This window comes from Symphodus melops (assembly GCF_947650265.1).
Source record: "Symphodus melops genome assembly, chromosome: 21".
NCBI classification, from domain to species: Eukaryota; Metazoa; Chordata; class Actinopteri; order Labriformes; family Labridae; genus Symphodus; species Symphodus melops.
Window position 1 is genome coordinate 10,462,153 of NC_136711.1, and position 20,134 is coordinate 10,482,286.

The 20,134-nt window shown below is 37.3% G+C and overlaps 1 protein-coding gene across 1 annotated transcript; it reads left to right on the top strand.

Annotated features, from left to right (window-relative positions):
* Nucleotides 1-299: 299 nt before the first annotated feature.
* Nucleotides 300-19,118, top strand: LOC306842238 (uncharacterized protein). The gene is made up of 27 exons (XM_079372364.1): nucleotides 300-408; nucleotides 2,899-2,953; nucleotides 4,536-4,568; nucleotides 4,669-4,845; nucleotides 4,967-5,118; nucleotides 5,232-5,315; nucleotides 5,472-5,538; nucleotides 5,944-6,104; nucleotides 9,507-9,612; nucleotides 9,724-9,753; nucleotides 9,849-10,025; nucleotides 10,150-10,307; nucleotides 10,419-10,508; nucleotides 11,315-11,356; nucleotides 11,445-11,526; nucleotides 11,608-11,771; nucleotides 12,905-13,071; nucleotides 13,924-13,934; nucleotides 15,876-15,910; nucleotides 16,620-16,692; nucleotides 16,813-16,839; nucleotides 16,932-17,102; nucleotides 17,233-17,381; nucleotides 17,477-17,572; nucleotides 17,693-17,765; nucleotides 17,852-18,015; nucleotides 18,129-19,118. The coding sequence occupies exons 2-27, from the start codon at nucleotides 2,899-2,901 to the stop codon at nucleotides 18,303-18,305; spliced, it is 2,721 nt and encodes a 906-aa protein (XP_079228490.1). The 5' UTR covers nucleotides 300-408; the 3' UTR covers nucleotides 18,306-19,118.
* Nucleotides 19,119-20,134: the final 1,016 nt, after the last annotated feature.

The following is a 20,134-nucleotide window of genomic DNA, read 5'->3' on the forward strand; positions in this document are numbered from 1 at the left end:
AATAATAAGAAAAATAATAAACTATGTTTTGACAAATAAGTTGTTAATTGTCACCTTTGTCCAAGTAACACTGAAAGCCAAACCTCTCCTTTAAGGAGCTCTTAAAGGGGTACGAGACCAGAAACTGGTGATCACTTCAACCCAGTTTAAAGATTTCTAAGACACTTGGTAAAAAAAAGTAAAGTGTTCAGGAGACACATACACGTGTCCCTTTTATTTTTAAAATCAACAAACCAACAATAACGATGGAATCTATTTGTTAATGAAGTCAATTATCTGGCCAATCACATGTTTATTACTAAAGGATATCCAGCTGCTGGTCAAATAAGGCCAAACGTTTCACCACACCTGAGAATGCCTTCTGAACGCTAGGATTTACTGACGTTCACCCTGCTGGAAGTGATCCAGGTAAAGCTTGTGTGCTGGCATGGAACATCAAACCTCTCACTTTTCTGGCATTGACTTGATAACAGTAGGGAAAAAATAAATAGTCTGGTGTTGAATCAACACAGGCAGAGGCAGTGCTTTGTACCTTAAGTTAACAACATTGTTTAAGTGCAGAAAGTACGTTGTCCTTTTTTCCTTTAGGCAACTGACTGCCTACTCCTGTTAATCTTATGGACTTCAGACATTTAAGAAGGTCTACTTTTATATGACTTAATCACACCATAAATTATCATGTTATCTTATGTTCTCTTTTCAGACACTGATTTTTATTTATTTATTTATTTATTTATTTTAATATACAGTCTATGGTTAATGCATTTGCATAAAGTGCCTCTCCTTACTGCTTGTTTTGGAAAAGGCTTGTGTTTTTTCTTTATTAGAGGTATAAACACAGATGAGGCTTGTTGTAACGAGGTGTGTCAGGTCATTTTGGAGGTCAGCAAACCTGTTGTGTAGGTTTATTCCAAGAGTTATGTTCAAGTAAATGCAAAAAGAGTTACATAAACACAACCAGGAACAAAAACATTTGGCCGTCTGTCAAGAAAAACATTGAATAATCAGTAGTCTTCCTTTTGCTATGAGGCTAGAGCCTGCAAGTTAGCTTAGCCTAGCAGAAACATGGGGAAAAATTAGGTGACAGATAGCTAGGGTTCCCACATGGACTTAAAATCTTAATCTTTTTTTATTATTATTTATTTTTAGAAGTCCTTTTGTTTTGTCTTATTTCAAGATTTTGTCTTGACTTAGTATACACCAACAGATACTTAAATTTAACTTTAAGTTATTATAGCCTCAAACAGCAGGCCTACCAGCAATTGTCAATGAATGTTGATTTATTTTCTTAAAAATGCAGGATACATTTTGGACACCAAATTATATTTATTTTAAGTTATAAATCTGCGATTGCTATTACGATTTGCTTCTTTACCATGCTGTTGGTATTATTTTATGTTTTTCAGATTCCCAGGTCTGATTTAGAACTCAGAAAATCATTAAATATTTTTTAATCCTACAAGATATCACAAGTTTAGCAGCTGAAATGTAGTCATTTGTGCAATGGGTGCTTCACTGCTTACACTGCGTCTCGCATTACGACAATATAGTCAACATTCCTACAATGGCTTGTGTAAGCTTGAAGTTTGCTGTATAATCCAATGTTTGGATAACAAATCCTGCTTATCCTCTTGGGTATCAGATTTCAGTAGCACCTGTCAATTAAAAGCTTATTCCACCTGTGCTGTATGTTTAAACAGGGATGTAATGGGTATTGAGAAAATACCATTGGCATCATATCCTTTATCTTGATTGTACTTTTGTCTAAATGTGTTAAGTCCATTGTTGCAGAAGACAACAATACAGGTGTCAAATACCACTTCCTTTTGTACAGGTTAGAACTGAGCTTTTAAGTTGAAGGTGTCCTGGAGTTTGCTGGAGCCTGTTTTAAATGATTTCCTCTGGGTTTACATAGACTCCATTTATTTCACATGATCCTGTTTTGTATCAAAATATTTAAATGAAATGAAAGACGTACTACTATTAAAGTTAGCTTTTAACAATTCATTTCTAGGCTCTTAAAACATTAAAAAAACAATAGAGTAAAACAAAGTTGAAACCTTTTCATACAAGAAGGTATAACTGGCAACAATTGTTAAGCTTTTAAATGTATATCTGCTTAAAATTGCATAAAGCTTTTTAATTATACATATTGGGAAGCTAGGCTAATGCCAATGTTTGAACTAATGCTTAAATGTAGCAAATAAGTCAATGACATTAATCAGGTAATCTCCTTTGTGCCTGGCCCTCATTGTGGATGGAAACTTCTGTTCTGTGTCATTAAACAGGATCCAGGAAAAGGAACAAGAATCAGCTGGTAACTTTGCTGTGTAAACCCCCTTAACCAGATCATTGGCACGTTCCAAGCACCTGTATAGTACCTGTATTTTGACCACAACATCCTGACAAAAGAGACCTGTAGTTAGACTAGCTGTGTCCCCCATTCTGATTTAGTGATGTATACACAGAAGCCCCCCTCCCTCCTACTGTATGTCCCCTCCTGCTCTATATCGCTGACTAGAAACACACCAGGACACTTCTTCAACTTCTGATTACTGGGGAACTTACTCAGCAGCTGCTTTTAAGGCAATACATTTTAATTTCAACTAGGTTTAAAACCTTAAAGATAAGATGATTTGAACCACAGAATTCCAATTGATTTTCGTTGACTTATTACGGAACATACAACAAGGCTTTGCCTCGGTGACAAGCCCCGTTGTATGTTCTGTAATAAGTCAAAGGAAACCAATGTCCATAAGACATCGCTGAAGCTGATTTCATCCTTCTCTAAATGGGAAGCGTCTTCATCAATATTAAATTGTGAAATGGCTACAAAACTGAATTAAAATCCAACTTCAGATTGGTAAAAAAAAAATAATCTGTTTTCTTCCCTCCAAGATGGCTCTCTCCTCCCTTCTGCTGTGCCTCTGTTTTGGAGCTTTGGTGAAATGTGGTGAGTAAGAGAGTTTCTTTGAATTCAATGCAAGTTTGTAGTGATAAGCTCTCCACAATTGTTTGTGGTGGTGGACTTTTTGCTTCACAATTTACAAAATAATACAGGCTACAATATGAAAGAAATCTGTTATGTTATTGGTATAAAACAAATGTAAACATGTGGAATAGTAGAAAAAGGAAAATCTTTTCCAAATGACATTTTTTTTTATTTTATTTTTTTTATAAATGTTTGCTACTTTAACTTTTTTGATTCTTTACATTTTATAAACTATGTGCATTTAGTAGGGGTTAAACATCTCGATAACGTGGTGAGGGTACAGAGACTGGGAACGGCTGTGCTTGAAGATGCGTCTTAAAGTAGTTGTGAGAGTTTCAGGAGCGAGGATTTTGGCGTTACCTGTCGTCTTAGCGGAACACTTTATTTCCGTGTTGATCCTCTCCCGTACATGTGATATTTTTTCTTTTAAAAGACAAAAAAAAAATCATCTCACCTTTGAACTTACCCTCTACATCACTGTGAATATCTGCGGTGGAAATGTGAACAAAGGCTACTTTAGGCTGTGTGCTTACATTGCTTTTATCTGACACAGACAAAAGCAATTAACAGGCATTTAAAATTATAACCATATAGCCAAAGTTGACAGGTTGACCAACTCCCATCTCAGACAGCAGCTGCTCAAATAAAAACCTTTTTTGATTAGTGTTTTGTTTATGCAAGACCAAAGATAAAAACTAACAGAATAACAAGAGGAAGACAAAAACAACAGATGCAGGATAACTAAACAAACAGTTTGTCACGGTACAGAATAATGACGTATGCGTGCGAGTGTGTGCACTCTCTTGGGGAAAGAGAGAAGTATTAGGCAGTGAACAAATGGAGAGCAAACTGTAGAGGAGAGTGGAAGTCTTTTTACTAAATCAATAAATGACTGAATACAATACAATTAATCCAAACACATAGTCATACTAATCCTAGCCATGTTAATGTTGCAAATGTTACAACCACACCACACACTGCTATTATAATACTTACGTAAATAATACAAAGGGAGTACTGGCAGTTAAGCTTGTTTGGGAGTTGCACGGGTTGTGTAAAGCTTCTAAAGCACTAGACATTAATCATTTATCATCTGACTCTTTTAAGTTTATATCAGTAGCTAAAGTAGTAAAGCCATCTATGCTTACATGGCACTTCCAAAGTCTGACTATCACTAATAAAACAAACAATGTTTTTGTTCTAATGACAAGTTTCCTAACGGTGCTTTCCTCCCTGGAAATTGTTAATTGTTATAATTTAAAGTAGAAGTAATTCACTAACTGGCTTCACTGTAAGATTCCCAGACTGGAGTTATTGTACATGACCCCAGGTTCAACATTAAACTGAAATCTTGAAGTGGAGAAAAACAGGTACGTTTTCTTCTGAAAAATAAAGTGGCACACAATTGCTGGAAACAGATAAAGGTCATCCACTCTCTGTTTGTAAGCAATACAAAGTAATGCAGTACAAAATCAGCTGACAGGCAAAACCATTTTGAACAACCTTTATCCACCCCCACCCTTGTTGACTGCTACTGTTTCAGGTGCTGGAAGTGACTGGTGTTACACTGGCTGTGGTAAGTAGAAATCTACATTTTCAGACTCTGAATTATTTCAAATGAATCATTGTCAGTCTACATTACTTTGAGCTATTGAGAGCATCTGTCTTACTTTCAGAGCACACACCAAAACATTGGAAAGACATCCCTGGAACTGTCTGTGGAGGAAAGAGACAGTCTCCCATTAATATTGTCACCAGCGATGTTCAGACAGACCAAAACCTGCATGACTTTACCTTCACCAACTTCAGCTTGCAGAATGTCATCAAGTCGATCAAAATTGATAAACATACAGGTACTGAAAATGACATTTCTGTTTTCTTCACTTCCTGAATTTAACAACAGTTTAACTTGTGACAGAAGTCCTGAAGTGTCATAATATGCCATTCAAACTTACCTGTCTTTTTGGTGTAAAGTGAAATGCATCTTGGAGGACAATGAGGTTGAAGTGAGTGCAGGTGGACTTAATGGAACATATTCTACGATACAATTTCACCTTCACTGGGGCGATAGTGAACATCATCCAGGTTCAGAGCACACCATTGATGAGCACCGATATCCAATGGAGGTACAGCCTTGTTGATTGACAGATAATTTGTGCAACGTGCCACTTTTCTGTATAAAGGATGAAATCTTATGTTACCTTGCTTGGTCTCATCACTCTAATGTAATCTCTTTTAGATGCACATAGTCAGTTTGAAGAAAGGTTTGCAGAACGCGACAAATGACCCGGAGGGAATCGCTGTTCTGGGATTTTTCATAAATGTATGTTGAACATTTAAAAATGTTTTTCTCACCTTTTGATAAAAAAGTTGAAACAAGGACCTTTTGAAATTGACTTGCCAGCTCAAACTTAAAAGTATTTGAGAAAAAAAAAAAAAGGATGAATCTACATTTCAATGAACTCTTTTCTCCCTAAAGGCCACAGAGGATGGAGATATGTCAGGACCATGGAGCACACTCACATCCTACCTGAATAACACCCCAGGTACGGGAGATGCTTATCCTAAGTTTCACTGCAATTCTGTGCACCTTAATGCCAAACAGTAAGTTGCTGTGATTGGCATCACAAAAATCTAAAGGTGTGTTTGGTGCTATGCAAAATGTTAAGTGCATAGCGTGCCACTGGGATGTTAGGTGACACACTACATAATAATGGTGTCACGCCTAAAGTGAGTCTGCAATCAGTTTTCATATTGTGTGAACTTTCATAACTTGCACAAGGGCCGTGTGACATCTGTGAACACACCTATGACATTTGTAGTGGCAAACTAATTGCGTGAGAAATTAGATTAGTTGTGGGCCCTTGTAATGCTGAAAACATTAGGGCTGTGTTGTGAAATAGTTATTGTGACCACTCACTGGGTGTTTTGTGTGTGACCTCTTTTCACAGACACGGTAGACTTTAACCATACCATCTCTATTGATGACCTGATCGGAAATGTAGACCGCACAAAATTCTACCGCTACATGGGCTCCCTGACCACGCCCAACTGCAACGAAGCAGTTGTGTGGACAGTCTTTCAAGAGCCAATCAACATCAACAGAAAGCTGGTGAGTTGGTTAAGCTGGAGTCGTTTCTTTTGAGGTCAGGGCGCTAAGCACATGACCCATATGAGAGAGTGCTTTACGTAGTAATTAATGCAACTTTTTCGTCAGCCAAACTCTCCAATAAGAGTTTAATAATAACCATTCCTGTATAATACTGGCCAAGTGGAGCATTTAACAGTTTCACAGCCTTGGTTCACTTTGTTTACAAGTATTGTGATAAAAGCAAATTCGATATGAGCATAACCACTATCACCTCTTATGTTAATTGTTTTAGTGATTTATCCCAATAGATGAATAGAAAAGAGACTTATTTTGTTTTAAATGTAAGGTGGTAGCTTCGTGAGAATATCATTTCCTGTACCACCATTTATTCAATAATCTGAAATAACTTGTAAATATTATTTTAAAAAAGCATTAGAAAAATGCATTTTTTTTTCTCTACAAACTAGTGAGCACATTTTATAAATAAAAATGAAATAAAATGTTTTATATTCTGTCCTTGTCCTGAAGGAGCAGAATAGGTTGGCATAATAAACATACACACTTAGTTTATGGTGGACATGCAGCCAGTCTTTATAACTGTTCATTGATAAGCACATTCAGTTAAAACTTCTTCACTGACCTAAATTACCAATTACCTTCAACATTTGCGATAGCAAAAAGTAGACATAGTTAAACTTTTATTTAATATTAAAGGAGCTTTCACAACAAAGCCACTAGAACATGATCATCGAGCTCTAATCAACAAGTTGATCATACTGAGCATTTGGAAGAGAACAGACTTCATTTCTTAGGAGAGGCAGTGAAGTTTATAGAAGCTCTACAGAAATACACAGAAGTACAGATACTTTGGCAACAGTAGAAGAATTAATTTCATTGTTGTGCAGTGGCTTTATTTTATAGTAAAAGGGAGCCTGCGACGGGACATTTCTACTAGTGTTTTCCTGAAGAAAGTTACCTGAACCTTGTAATATTTAGAAGTGTGGGGAGTTTTGCCTCAATGGTGAGATTGTTTATGCTTGAAGTAATGAACATTATCTTTGCTTAACTTTAGATATCAGCTAGATTGGGAGTGTCCTGCTGCTGTAAACTTTTTATGTGGTTTGAATGTTTCCTTGTTCACTTTTTGTCCATGCCGCCAAAGGAGCTTCTATAAGACATGGACTGTCAAATGCACAATAATCACAATAACAACTTCTTCACCGTCCCCCCCCCCCCCCCCCCCCCCCCCCAAGTTTTCCTACCATCTGTTCTATGATGCATTTCTTGTGCTATATATGCACGTCATGGATCTGCCAAGGAGAATAAAAACCTCTGTTGCAATATAATGTAAATTTTATGAGAAAACATGGAAATTATCGGACATTAATTCTCAAAGTGCTGATATCTTGATATGCTTGGTCCATCTTACTTAAAGTCCTTAGTAGAAACCCAGACACATACGAAGACCTTGAGGACATTTGGCAAATGGAATCACAAACCAAATGTTACCCGAGCTGCTAATGCAACCAAGCATTATCACAGGACACATAGGAGTCCAGGGACATGCTGGTACCTGCTCTGACAGATATTTTTTTAAGAGTCAGGCTTGTTTTTTTTTTGTTTTTTTTTCTCTGTTGACTCTATAATCACGAGATCTTCTCTTGTGATTATAGTCAACAGAAATATGTGACACTCCATGTGACGTTGGAAAAAAATCAGTTATGTACACGTGGCAGAATGACACATTTGGTCTTTCATTCCATCTTATCTTTTGTGACAGCCATCAGCAGATTGAACAGTACACATGACTCTGCTAGTGGTTCAGCAGGTGCATCAACAGGTGCCTGACTCTTTGACCTCAACTTCAAACATACCAGTCTTTTAAACATTATACACAGAGTTGAAGGGGGGCCTTTATATTTGTATTAGGTTATATGTTGACGGCAAATAAATACATGCTGCAAAAGAGCTCATAACTTGCCATTAAACGCCGTAAAATGAGAATAATACTTAATGCTGCTTAATATTTTTTTTCTAAATGTTGGCGTTCTAAATATCAGCGGTGTGGATGTGAGTCAAGGTTTTGACGACTTTGGACTGAACTTGACTTGCAACGCGATTTGGACTTTTGACACCAATGACTCGAACATATTTGAGGTTTTAATGTGTTTTAGATATCACAGGATTTGTCTCAACATGTGGTTTTTTTTTTGGTTTTTTTTAAGCCTACTTTTTTCATACCAAGTGTTTATGCAAGTTTGATGTAGGCCTTCCTGCAGCAGCTTCCTCAACTGTCTGCATGTTTTAGGTGCGAGCTCACACATGCACATACCAGAGCGCCAGCCATCAGGCGCACTTTTTTACTTGTCGTCCTTGATCTGTTTGGACTTTAATATTTACAGTCTATGCATGGAAAGGACCAAGTCTTTATGTTCAAGAATGTACGCAGTACGTTCAAACAGTCATTTTGACTTTTCTCCGGACCCTTTCTGCATATCAACAATCAGCGCCTTTAAAGTGGTAGACTAATGTTATCTAACAGCCTGCTGTAGTCTGGGAACATATGCACTGTTAAAACGGAGGAGTAAGGATGGCATACACACTACTAACTTCAAGATTATTGCTCTGTTTGAATAGCATTTCATTTGGTGACAAGAGCTAATGACTTGAAATTCAAAGGTTAGGAAAACAATCTATATTAATCACTTTAAGTTAAACGAATACTGTCCTTCATTAGTGCTTTACTATTCAGAAGTGCAGAGATGTTGGATTAGTCTATTTGATAATTAAAAGATTCACATTTCATGAAAGACAATACAGAGGAATACTACGCATGTAAACCACATAAGAGGAAACCGATCATCTCGGCAATATACAGTACAATCAAGAGCTAATCTGTAAACTAGCAATATTTCACTTTATATTAACAAATTCTTAGTGTACTGTATATCAGGCTCCTTCTCTATACTGGAGATTCGACCCCACTAAATTACCCAACTTAGATACTTGAGTAATCATAACTAGTTGATTAAATCAAAGATCAAAGCTAGGCCTTGCAAAACTTCCTACATTTTTAATGGCCAAAGTTATAAAAAAAAAACTGTTCTGTGTACGCCACCATGTATAGTAGTGCATCTAATCTCAAAGCAGCTTTCACATGTTTCTCTTCAGACAAAGTAGAGAAGAAGGCATCTGTATCAGCTACGAAGTCAGTCGAGAGCCAGAAAATGTGTGGATTCTTGTCTAACCTCTCGATAGAGTAAAGTAACAGGCTTCACAGACTTTTCTTGTTGGTATACTCTGAACAAAGGATAACTCTTCAGTCTTGGGGCTACCACACCCATAGACACAAATGGTAATTCATGATGCTTAAAAAGATGCTGTGATTTATCTGATGTGGGGGGGATCTTGTTTTGTCCTTAGGTTCAAATGTTTCCAATGAAGACTGGAATACCAAATGTATTTCGTCCAATCCAAAATATTAATGAACGTCAAGTGTTTGCCTCCCCTGCAACTACTTTTCCTTCAAGTGAGTTAGAAATCAATCCTACATACTGATCTGTGTCAACCAACATACTCTGACATTGGATTTGGAAAGAAATATTTCTTATTCATTTTTTTTTTTATTTTTTTTTTAAAGGTTCTCATTGGTGCTATCATAATGACTGTCGTATGTATACCAGCAAAATTCTACAGATTTGAAATTAATCAAAATTGTATTCAAAGTTGTATCTAAGATGTTGATTTTCCTTTTTCACCCTCAAGATTTCAGTCCGTCAAAGTGGCCTCTAATGCCTCAGTCTTATTGTGGTGGCAAACGCCAATCCCCAATCAATATAGACGCACGAAACGCTAAGCCGGATCATCAACTTAAAGGGTTCACCTTTACAAAGTTTGGGGATAAACATGCAATCAAATACATAACTAACACAGGACATGCAGGTAGGCTGTTTTTCTTTCACAGTTTGCTTTTTTTATCATTTAAAACAAATTTACTGTTTTCACATAAAATAACTTTTTAAGTCGAGACCAAAGAAAGTTTGACTTTTTCTTCTTGAACTCTCAGTAAAGGGTGTTATAAAGGAGGATTTGGAATTGGAGGTCTCAGGAGGTGGTCTCGGATACGTCTACTCCACTCTTCAGTTTCACTTTCATTGGGGCTCTATGTCAAAAGACCCAGAGGGCTCGGAGCACACCGTCGATTCACACAGATACCCAATGGAGGTTGTGACATTATTATTGGCATTTCAGTATTGTATCATTATAGCAAAGGCATTTTTATCTAATTCAAGGTTGCCTATGTACACTCAATGTTGTTATTGTCTTTTTGTCCAGATGCACATTGTGAACAAAAGAAAGGATTTAAGTTTGGAGGATGCAGTAAAGACTCCCAATGGACTGGCAGTGTTGGGGTTCTTTATTGAGGTAACAGAAAGTGTAATAGACAACAATTGTTTGTAGGTCAAAGAGTTGTGACCTGAATGTATACTATTCACACACAAAAAGCCCTCCACACATTAAAGAGAAAAAATCATAATAAAACGCAAGTTACAAATGGAACTATGGTTCTATGAATCCTGAATGACTGCCATTGAAAATATAAAACAGTTCCCCGTGAGCCACGGTCAGATGAGCTAACCTTAGCGTTCAGACAGTTGGCGAGGAAGTCGAAAGATAATACAAACAGTTAAAGGCCTACTGTTACACATTCAAATGAGAATAAATTCCCAGCAAGCATTGTGCTAGAATATATGAATTTAGTTTAGTAAGTGGTTGAATTAGTGGTTGAATTACAGTATTCTAGCAAATGGGTAATGAATTTTTTATTTTTTTACATTTTGTCAGATTTTCCTCCAGATTTGTATAGTGACTTTAAAGTTTCTAATAGTTTAAGAAGTTATTCAATAATGTCAAAAAACCTGGACAAATTAAGATAACTTACAAATTATGACTATCCCACTCTGAGTGTGATCTAAGAGGAAAATGGCAACCCTGGAGACTCAAAATCTATTCTGTCATGCTGTAGTCCTTGTACAGAGTCTAAACAAGTGATGTCAATTTATTTTTTGTTGTGGTTATAAACCTGTGCATTCTGTATTAAGTCTCTGAAGAATGTGATAATCACATGTCCATTTCCACCTCTTACATTTACATAAGAAATGGAAGCCAATGTAAATTTAATTTGCAAACCAATAGGTTCTTTGTGTAAATAACGCTTCTAAATGTTCCAGGCTAAAGAGTCTACCAAAAGTAGTCACGGATCTGATCATGAGGTAGGAAGTGAAGCTTTTCTTAGAAGAGACTAACAATCTGCAAGTCTGTCAAATGCTTCAATGCTTTTCAACTTTATTGTCTCTGCAGTCAAGTCAAACATCACAGCCAACATCTGATATGGAGGCCTGGAAGAAACTCACCAGTTACCTTCCACATATACAGAACATCAGTGGGTGCACATGATTGCTTGCATAATATACAATACACCAAATGTTGCCGCTTGATCTTGAGTATTTTTGCTTTCTTTTAGGTTTACAGGCAAACGTCACAGAGGAGATCTCCATTGATGATCTGCTTGGTGACGTGGACCGAGCTGCGTTCTTTCGCTACAACGGCTCCCTGACCACACCAAATTGCAATGAAGCCGTAGTCTGGACCATTTTTAAAGAGTCTATTAAAGTGGATAAAGACCTGGTATGTGCCTCCTTATCTTGGTGTTGAATTGTTTTGCATTTCATGTTAAAGGAGTGAAGTAATTAAAGGCATTAGGACCTGTCACATTTATATTAGTTCTAAAGTAATCTGATATGTTGCAGTCATGTGTGACGGGAGAAATGTTTGTTCCATTACGCCTGCAGCATCTCATGCTGTCTGCCATCAAAAATCAAATCAACAAAACGACGTCATTTTTCTGGCATTACGGTTTGTTCGGCATGTCTGCTATGTGCACATGTTTGCAAATCACTGATGTATGACAAGTTGTCAAATAACTGCCTGAGAACTTATTCTAAGTTTCTTTTCTTTGAGAATAAAGCCTGAGATTATATTATTGTATTCGTTATCAACTCTGATGTAGCAAAAGTTTTTCATTAATGCTCCTCTACCACTAAAACAGAAACTTTAAAGATCGTTAACATTAGTCCTTGAGTACTTAAGTGAAAAGGTTTTGGCATTTTTTTTTCTAATTTGCTGTGCCATGACAAAACACAAAAAGATGGTAGCCTAATAGCAGACCAAATGGGCAAAAAATGTTGGAAGTATGAACTCATTCTTTGATTCAGTCTTTTCATTGTCACTTAGAAATCTTAAAGGACCCTAAAGTTTTCTTTTCACACCATCATATTCAATGTTTGCAAATATCAGGAAGTAATTGGTTGAATGTCATGGATAGAAAGTTGGTATCATCCCAGTCAATACAACGCAAAATTGTACTGTCTTGACTTTGATCTTCAGTCTGATTGAGACAACTCTGGTATTTTTCTTAAAATGGGAATTTAAAAGTCTGATTAAGATTATGGTATATTTTTGGCAAGAAACGACACTTACAAAGTCAATACTTTTTAACATTGGAATGACTCTTTCAAGTCAGGGAAAGAAAGCTTCTGTCTGCCCTGTTTGACAACTAATTGGGTTTGGCCACCCAGTCTAGAATTTCTCTGTAGTTAATTGCCAGTCATGACAAAAGGTTTTGATTAAATTCATGTCTTAAAAAAGATCACACCCTGTATTCAGATGTCTCATGTCACTGATCCATGTTGACTTGCTTAATTATTATAACTTGAGTTTGTCCAGAACTTGAACACTAACAATTTTTCTAATCCAACCAGATGATGCTGTTCCCCACTCATGCAGGATATGAGAACGTGTTTCGGCCTGCACAAGCTCTCCATGACAGGGAAATCTTTACCACACCATCAAGTGCCCATGGTCCCATCGTACTCCCATCATTTCTGTTGCTCACTTGTCTCGGTGCTCTTTCATATAATCTCCATTTGTGAGACAGTTTGTCTACTGAATGGACTGTAAAGAATAATGTACTTAGGTTATCAATATAATAATTTTGCATTTAAAGGTAATCTCTAACCACTATTTAAAGCTGCTAACCACAGCAAAGAGGCCATTATACCCAGATAGTGGATTTTTATTGCAGGGTGGTACTGTTGTAGTATTATGATTGTATTAAGTAGTTTCAGCCTTTTAAAATTTAAAATCAAATGCTTGTATCAATATAGACCTAAAGCTTAAATGATTTTATGAACCTGTTAATCATTTCGGATATACAGGCTCAGACTGGATGGAATTTTAATGTCGACTAAATGTTCAGCTGCAGTTATTATTAAACGTGATGTTAAAGTGATCATGTCTGCCTTCACTTCTTTGGAGTTATCAGTTCATTATCATTTAATTATAGCGAAGTGTTACCCAACATGTTCAAGAAAAGCGTGAATTTAATAGATATAGTTGAGTTTCAGTTTCATTAATTTGTTGCTTTTAGGACCCATTTTGAGATAAAGCAGATATTTGCTTTTGGATAAGATGAACAGAATACATGGTGGATAAAATATCCTCCAGCCTTTATTTGCTGTGAGTAACTTCATTAGTGTCCTCTTTAATGACAATGTGATTAGGTTCATATCAAAATGTTCTAAAATGTTCTTCACAGACCACACCTCCCTAAGGAAAAAAAAATGGACGTTGCGGCCATTAGTGCATTGCAACGTATACAACAATGGGGGTATATGGATTAATTTATATTTTTTAAATTTCTTAAAGTGTAGACCATTTAAGGTCACACGCAACAGGGAGGCTCAAACCCCATCTCAGCTTCATATTTGCCTGTTTCTAGATTAATCAAAGGTGAGGTAAAGTGTGCATTTACAATATGAATGCCATTGTTAGGCTTCATATTGCTTCTTCAGAAACCAATGGGTGATGTCACTGAGACTATGTCAAGGTTTTATGCAATCAATGTTTGCTAGCATTCCTGCGAAACTCAGATTTTTAGCTGAAGTGCTATGTGGGCTTGCAGAGTCAGAACACTTAATCTCTGTGGTTTTGACTGAAAAAGGATTAATTTAAAGCACTAAAAATTAAAGTACTCAATTCACACTCTTATAAAAGATTGTGCTATTTACTCAAACATCTGTACCACGAGTTAATGTGCAAATGAGGATGCTCTCAATGGTGGTGGGAAACGCATCAAAAACAAAGATCATGTTGCTAAATCAATCACCTCGGCTGTTTGTGAGATATATTAGTTGAAGTCAGAACTGGTTGTTCCAGTCACCAACAAACGACACAAAGTCAATACCAGTATAGATGTTTTATATTTTCTATCTAAATTACATTCAAAGTACAACTAGTAAACTGTAATTCAGTTAGTAATTTGTTTGTATGGATGCAGTCGGTGTAAAGCAATCCTTTGCGTCCCCGGTTAATCAAAATTTGCCTTTGTAGATTGATACTCATCTCAACCAGTCTGCCAACACTTGACACACGTCTGCCAACAATATAATCTGTTGCTGTCATGCCACCTAAAAATATTTGACAAGACAAAGACAAAATAAAATGGAACTCAGCGTAAGTTCTAACGAATCAACTTTAAGCACTAACTGAAATGTGAAGTCACCTCTGAAAAATCACACTGATTTATTTTCTCGACAAACTAGAAATGTTTTATCACCTCCAAGGCACCTCTACATTTTTAGAAATGTAATCTGTTAACAGCCCCGGATGCGTTTAACCTCTCCCTGACTCGGCTGCTTGATTTAGTGTGAACGTTAAGTAGAGCATGTGTGCAGGGCGAGGTCAGACGTATATAGACTGTGGGACAACATTACATAAAATATTGAAAGGTAATTACAAGAAAATTGAGACGCATTAGTCTTTGAATGTGCAAGCGCTAATAATACTTGACTCATGCTTTCTTCAAATTAAAGAAAAAGCCACTAAACCGGACTAAATGTACAACTCAGGATAATGTGATTATGCCTATATGTATCTTATAAATGCCTCAAATTCTTAATTGATGATTCGGTCTTTCAAGCTACATATTTAGCAACTTGTAAAGAAGCTTAAGAGGCTAGGTTTTTATTCCAGAAACCAATATTGTTTTTCTGTGTCTTGAAATGGATAAAAGGAGGCCTGGAATCTCCTGCAGGGTGTGGTATGTGTCTGGGGCAGCTGGTTTCTTCCAAATCTTTTCAAATGTAGATTGAAAGGATTGGAAGTATACGCGTCAGGTTGTAAATGCTTTGACTAATGACTTTCAACTCTGTGACTTGTGCATTCTCAATGAGGTTTCTCCTGGTTAAAAAAAATAGAATAAGTAAATCAAAATATAAGGAGAGAAAAAAAAGTTTAACATCTTCACTGCCACCCTTACAAGGGCCTAAACCATAGAGGTAAATGAGTGATAGCCTATACCTTATGTCCTTCTATTCAAACATTATGTGAGGACTCTGATGTAGACTTTTTAAAGACAAATTATGCTATGTCCCTGAATTTATGAGGACAAACCTGGGAGCTACTCAGAAGTCATCACCAGTTTAGGGAAGAACTGGACTGTCTAAACGTGTTCTCAAAGGAGTTACTTAAACCTTTACTCACGGAGAAAAAGCATTCTCAACGGGGTACCAGAGGCGTTTTTTTAAAGAATCCAGACTATCAGAAACTCTCATCAGCCAGTAGCATTTCTGCAGTGAGATAAAAGCTTCCATCGATGTCGGATGGAGGCGGTTTCGCAACAGATGCAGGAGGGGTTGAAAGGATAAAAAGCGGCTGGCGTGTCCTCAGTAGTTGGCAGACTGAAAGGACAGACAGGTGCGTTAAAGGTAAGACCCCCCCCCCCTTTTTTTTCCTTCCAATACAGGAATGCGTCTCATCGTCATCATCACTCGCGTCTTTAATGGTTTAACATACAGTAGCTCATTATTAGAGGTATAGTTCGGTAGTTTACTTTATTAATTTAACTTTCTGAAATCTTTTCATTAAAGATCCGTTTTAATTATGATGGAGACATTTTATGTAATTTGCATTCTCATGATCCGCAAGATGTGCACAATAATCGATAAAGAAGCCTTGTTGATTTGAAATACAATTAATAAGATACCGCTTTATGTGATGCAACAATAATTTGAAATTAAATGATCCTGAATTTAAATGTTTCAATAAAGCCTATTATCACTACATCTTAAACGGCTGCATTTTCTGCAGCTTCTGATGCAGCTCAGGTTAAATGGAGGAACGTATACAAACTGAATTTTCTTAATTATAGGGGGAATGTTGTGTGTTTTTCAGATATAAAGTACTAGCCTATTTTCAAGCATTTTAAAGGAGGAAAAAGCACCAGTTAGTGACTTGTATCTTAAAAGAGTGCCTTACTGGCAAGTTGGTGGTAGCCTATTCGGTAATTTTGTTAACACCCTAAAATTTGTTGTATTATGCCAATGCCAACATTTGGCAACATATTGAACATGGATGCTCGTTTGCTTGGTATGAAAAATGATGTATGACCTATATTATATTATACTATATACTTAGATGAAGTGGCTTGTTGCTGTGCTCACTGTGTGCGCCCTGGTATCCAGCATCCATTGTGCCGATAATACTGTTGGTAGGAATTTTTCCCTCCTTGGATTTATTCAAACTGTTATTTTAAACAGTATATATTAGTATATATTCTATCTAAATATATATGTGAGTAAATGTGTGTTTTCTTTTTAAATTCCTTCAGCATGGTGTTATCATCTTCCAACTTGCAGTGAGTAATCTTTATCTCTGTCCCAATATCATCACACAAAACTTAACTAGCCTACTCTTCACCTGATGAGACTCTGCTATCTTTTTTTATAGACGACACTACCTGGCCATCCATTGCTACTAGATTCTGCAATGGCACGCGACAGTCGCCTATTGACATCGTCACATCTAATGCCGTGGCGAACTCTAACCTGACTGCATTCACCTTCGTCAATTTTAACAGCCCCTCTGCCATGACTGCGATCGAAAACACTGGAAAGACAAGTAAGTAGAGGGTGTGGAGAGAGGCTCAATTAAACTTTATATAGTTATGGTTGAATTTTGGGGGAGGGGTTTCAAGAAAACTTTTTTAAAAACCTGTTTTTAATCATCTATCCTCGTGACCCTCTTCCAGTCAAAGTCCTTCTAAACAGCGGTATAACAGTCTCAGGGGGAGATCTGCCCCAGACCTTCCAAAGTCTGCAGTTCCACTTGCACTGGGGTAACGGCACCTCTGTCCCCGGCTCTGAGCACACTGTGAATGGCAGGCGCTACCCCATGGAGGTTGAGTGCATAGTTTTTGATTTATACTGAGATAAAAATTACAGTTGTGAGAACTTAGAAAAAAAACCCAAGTCTGTCCGTTTTTATTCCCCCAGTTGCACATTGTAAACAGTGGGGCATCCTTTAATGGCAACACAACACTGGCTGTTGCAGACTCTGAAGGACTGGCTGCTCTTGGTTTCTTCATTGAGGTGAGAAAAATGTGTGCGTGTAGTTATTCATCAAAAAACCTCTCATCCAGACAGACATCCCTAATCAAAGTTGTGGGTGCTGCCCTTAAGTTTCATTTCTCAAATGCTTTAACCTTACAGGAGGACAATACGTCCGGGCAACCTGAAAGCTGGAAGAACTTAACCTCCTACCTGAGCAGCATCCGCAACCAAGGTGATGAGATGTGATCCCTTTTCTTATTGCTGGAATAAAAGCTGCAGTCTACAGCATCTTCACATGTTTTTTTTTTCTTTTCTCAGGTGAAAAGGTTTCAATAGCTCCTGGCTTTTCACTTGACGATCTCCTGGTCGGCGTGGATCGCAGCAAGTACTACCGTTACCTTGGCTCCTTGACCACACCTAACTGCAATGAGGCCGTCATTTGGACCGTGTTCAAGGACACAATCAAAGTCAGCAGTGATATTGTAAGTTTTTTTTCTCTTCTGTTTCTTTTTGTCTTTTCAAACCCAGGCTGGTTTTTATAACAATGTTCTGACATTGCTATATGCAGATAATTAATCAACTATCTCCTCTCCAGATACAACTTTTTAGCACACTACCACGTATTGGCAACAGCACATCACAGATCATGTTGAATGTCTACAGAAACATCCAGCCAGCTCAAAGGGTCACCACACAGGCTACCAGCTCTTCTTCCAAGGCGTGCTACTCTCTGGGGCTGATGGTTCTGGGACTCATTCTGGGGAGGCATTAAAGCCAAGGAAGGAGAATTTAGCTGCTTTCTTGTATGATTTTTTTTCCCAATAATAAATTGAAGTATTTATCATGAGTGCCCTCAATTCAGTTTGCAGGATGCTTCTCGCTTTCCAGCAAACTTGAGCCTTAACGCCACAGAAATGTTGCTTCTTTCCACTGTAGCTTTACACAGTCTTAATGTCACTGTGTTTGATTAGAAAGATATTTCATGTGAAGACAGCTGAGTGGATCTTATGTGTTGGTCTACTGTATTGTTCCAGGGTTATGATAAGCTGTGACAAATCATCTATCTATAATTTTAACTGAAGTCCACTTGAACCTCATGCTTACATTTACAATAATTGTTGCGGCTGCGACTTGAGCATTTTGTTCTGCAGTGAAACATCTCGGACATGGCTCATGTCTGCTTTGAGCTTTCAAAGCTTTATTATGAAAGCGATGCACTTTAATATTACTGGCAAGACCTGAATGGAAAATGTTGAAATGCATTGAGTGTGAAGATATTTTATGTTGGAATGAAAGTTAAAACTCAGTCCACACCAATATTTTGTATTTATTCAACTTACCTTATGACCTGATTTTGCTTTTCATCATGCAGATGAAATATTAACCCTATATTTGCCAAATGCAAACACTTAACATTGAAATTTGTGCTGCTTGTTTAATGATGTAATGAAGGATTGACTTGTCAATGAACACCATTAACCATCACCATGACTTGCATAATGTTGCCCTGTGCTGCTCTACTTGGACATGTAACAGAACTTTGACCTCATGTAACTGTTTCTGAATTAAAATGATTTGCTGTCAATCTCTCTCTCCTGTCATTTTAGTCGAGCTTTAACATACTCCATACCATAGCAGTTGTTCCTAAATGGTGGGTAGTACTATGAACCCAAAAGTGGGGTGCGAAGATGTTTTCAGTGAGTCATGAACACGTGCCTGGAAGAAACACATCATGAAGCCCTTACATTTATTTATTTATATTTCGGTTGTTGCTTATGTCAGATGTCTTTACTGTTTTGACTGCATAATTTGTCGTTGAGTTAATCTGTTTAGTTACAAACAAAATATCAGAAATCTGGATCCTAATCTTCAGGAAGGAGTTGGTGGGTGCTGATAGCTGGACAAGTTGAAAATCACAGCTCGAGAACAGTTAAAAATGTTTTATTTTTTTTTTAAAAGGTATAAAATGTTATTCCTTTGGTTACACTTGGACTGTACTTGACGCAGACACCCGAGATGTGGCTTGAGTCAGACCATATAGATTTGCCCTCATGCTCATAGTCACTTTTTAACTATCAAATTACCTGTGCTACTCACACCTTCATTGAATGATTTACTCTAGACTCTTAGTTGAATGATTGGGAACACTCTACCCTGTTTCAAGTGTTCCTACTGAACAGTCAGAGCTGCTAGTTCCCAAATGAAGACCTTTGACAGCAGAAAAAAAGTCAACTGACAGTGAGGTTAGGGTTAAAACACTAGTTATTCAGGCTAAGCTACAGCTCTGCTCTGACCTGTTCTTCTTATGATTGCTGTCGGTGAGATAAGTAGCCTATGGCCCGGAGGTAGTGCAACTCCCGATTAAGATGTGATCTTGTGAACAAAGCACCTTGAGAAATCTGTCACTGGAGAATGAGCAGCATGTTGTCTTATGTAAAGTGAAATCTAATTACCGTCATGAATGTAGATAGTGAGATAATGTATTGTGAGAAGACACACACAGTTTGACGGCGGTTTTAGATCCAGAGGTTAAAGAGAGTTTCCAGACTTCATACCTTTAGACTGGTTATATTTGGCCCACCAAAGAAACGTATTACAGGT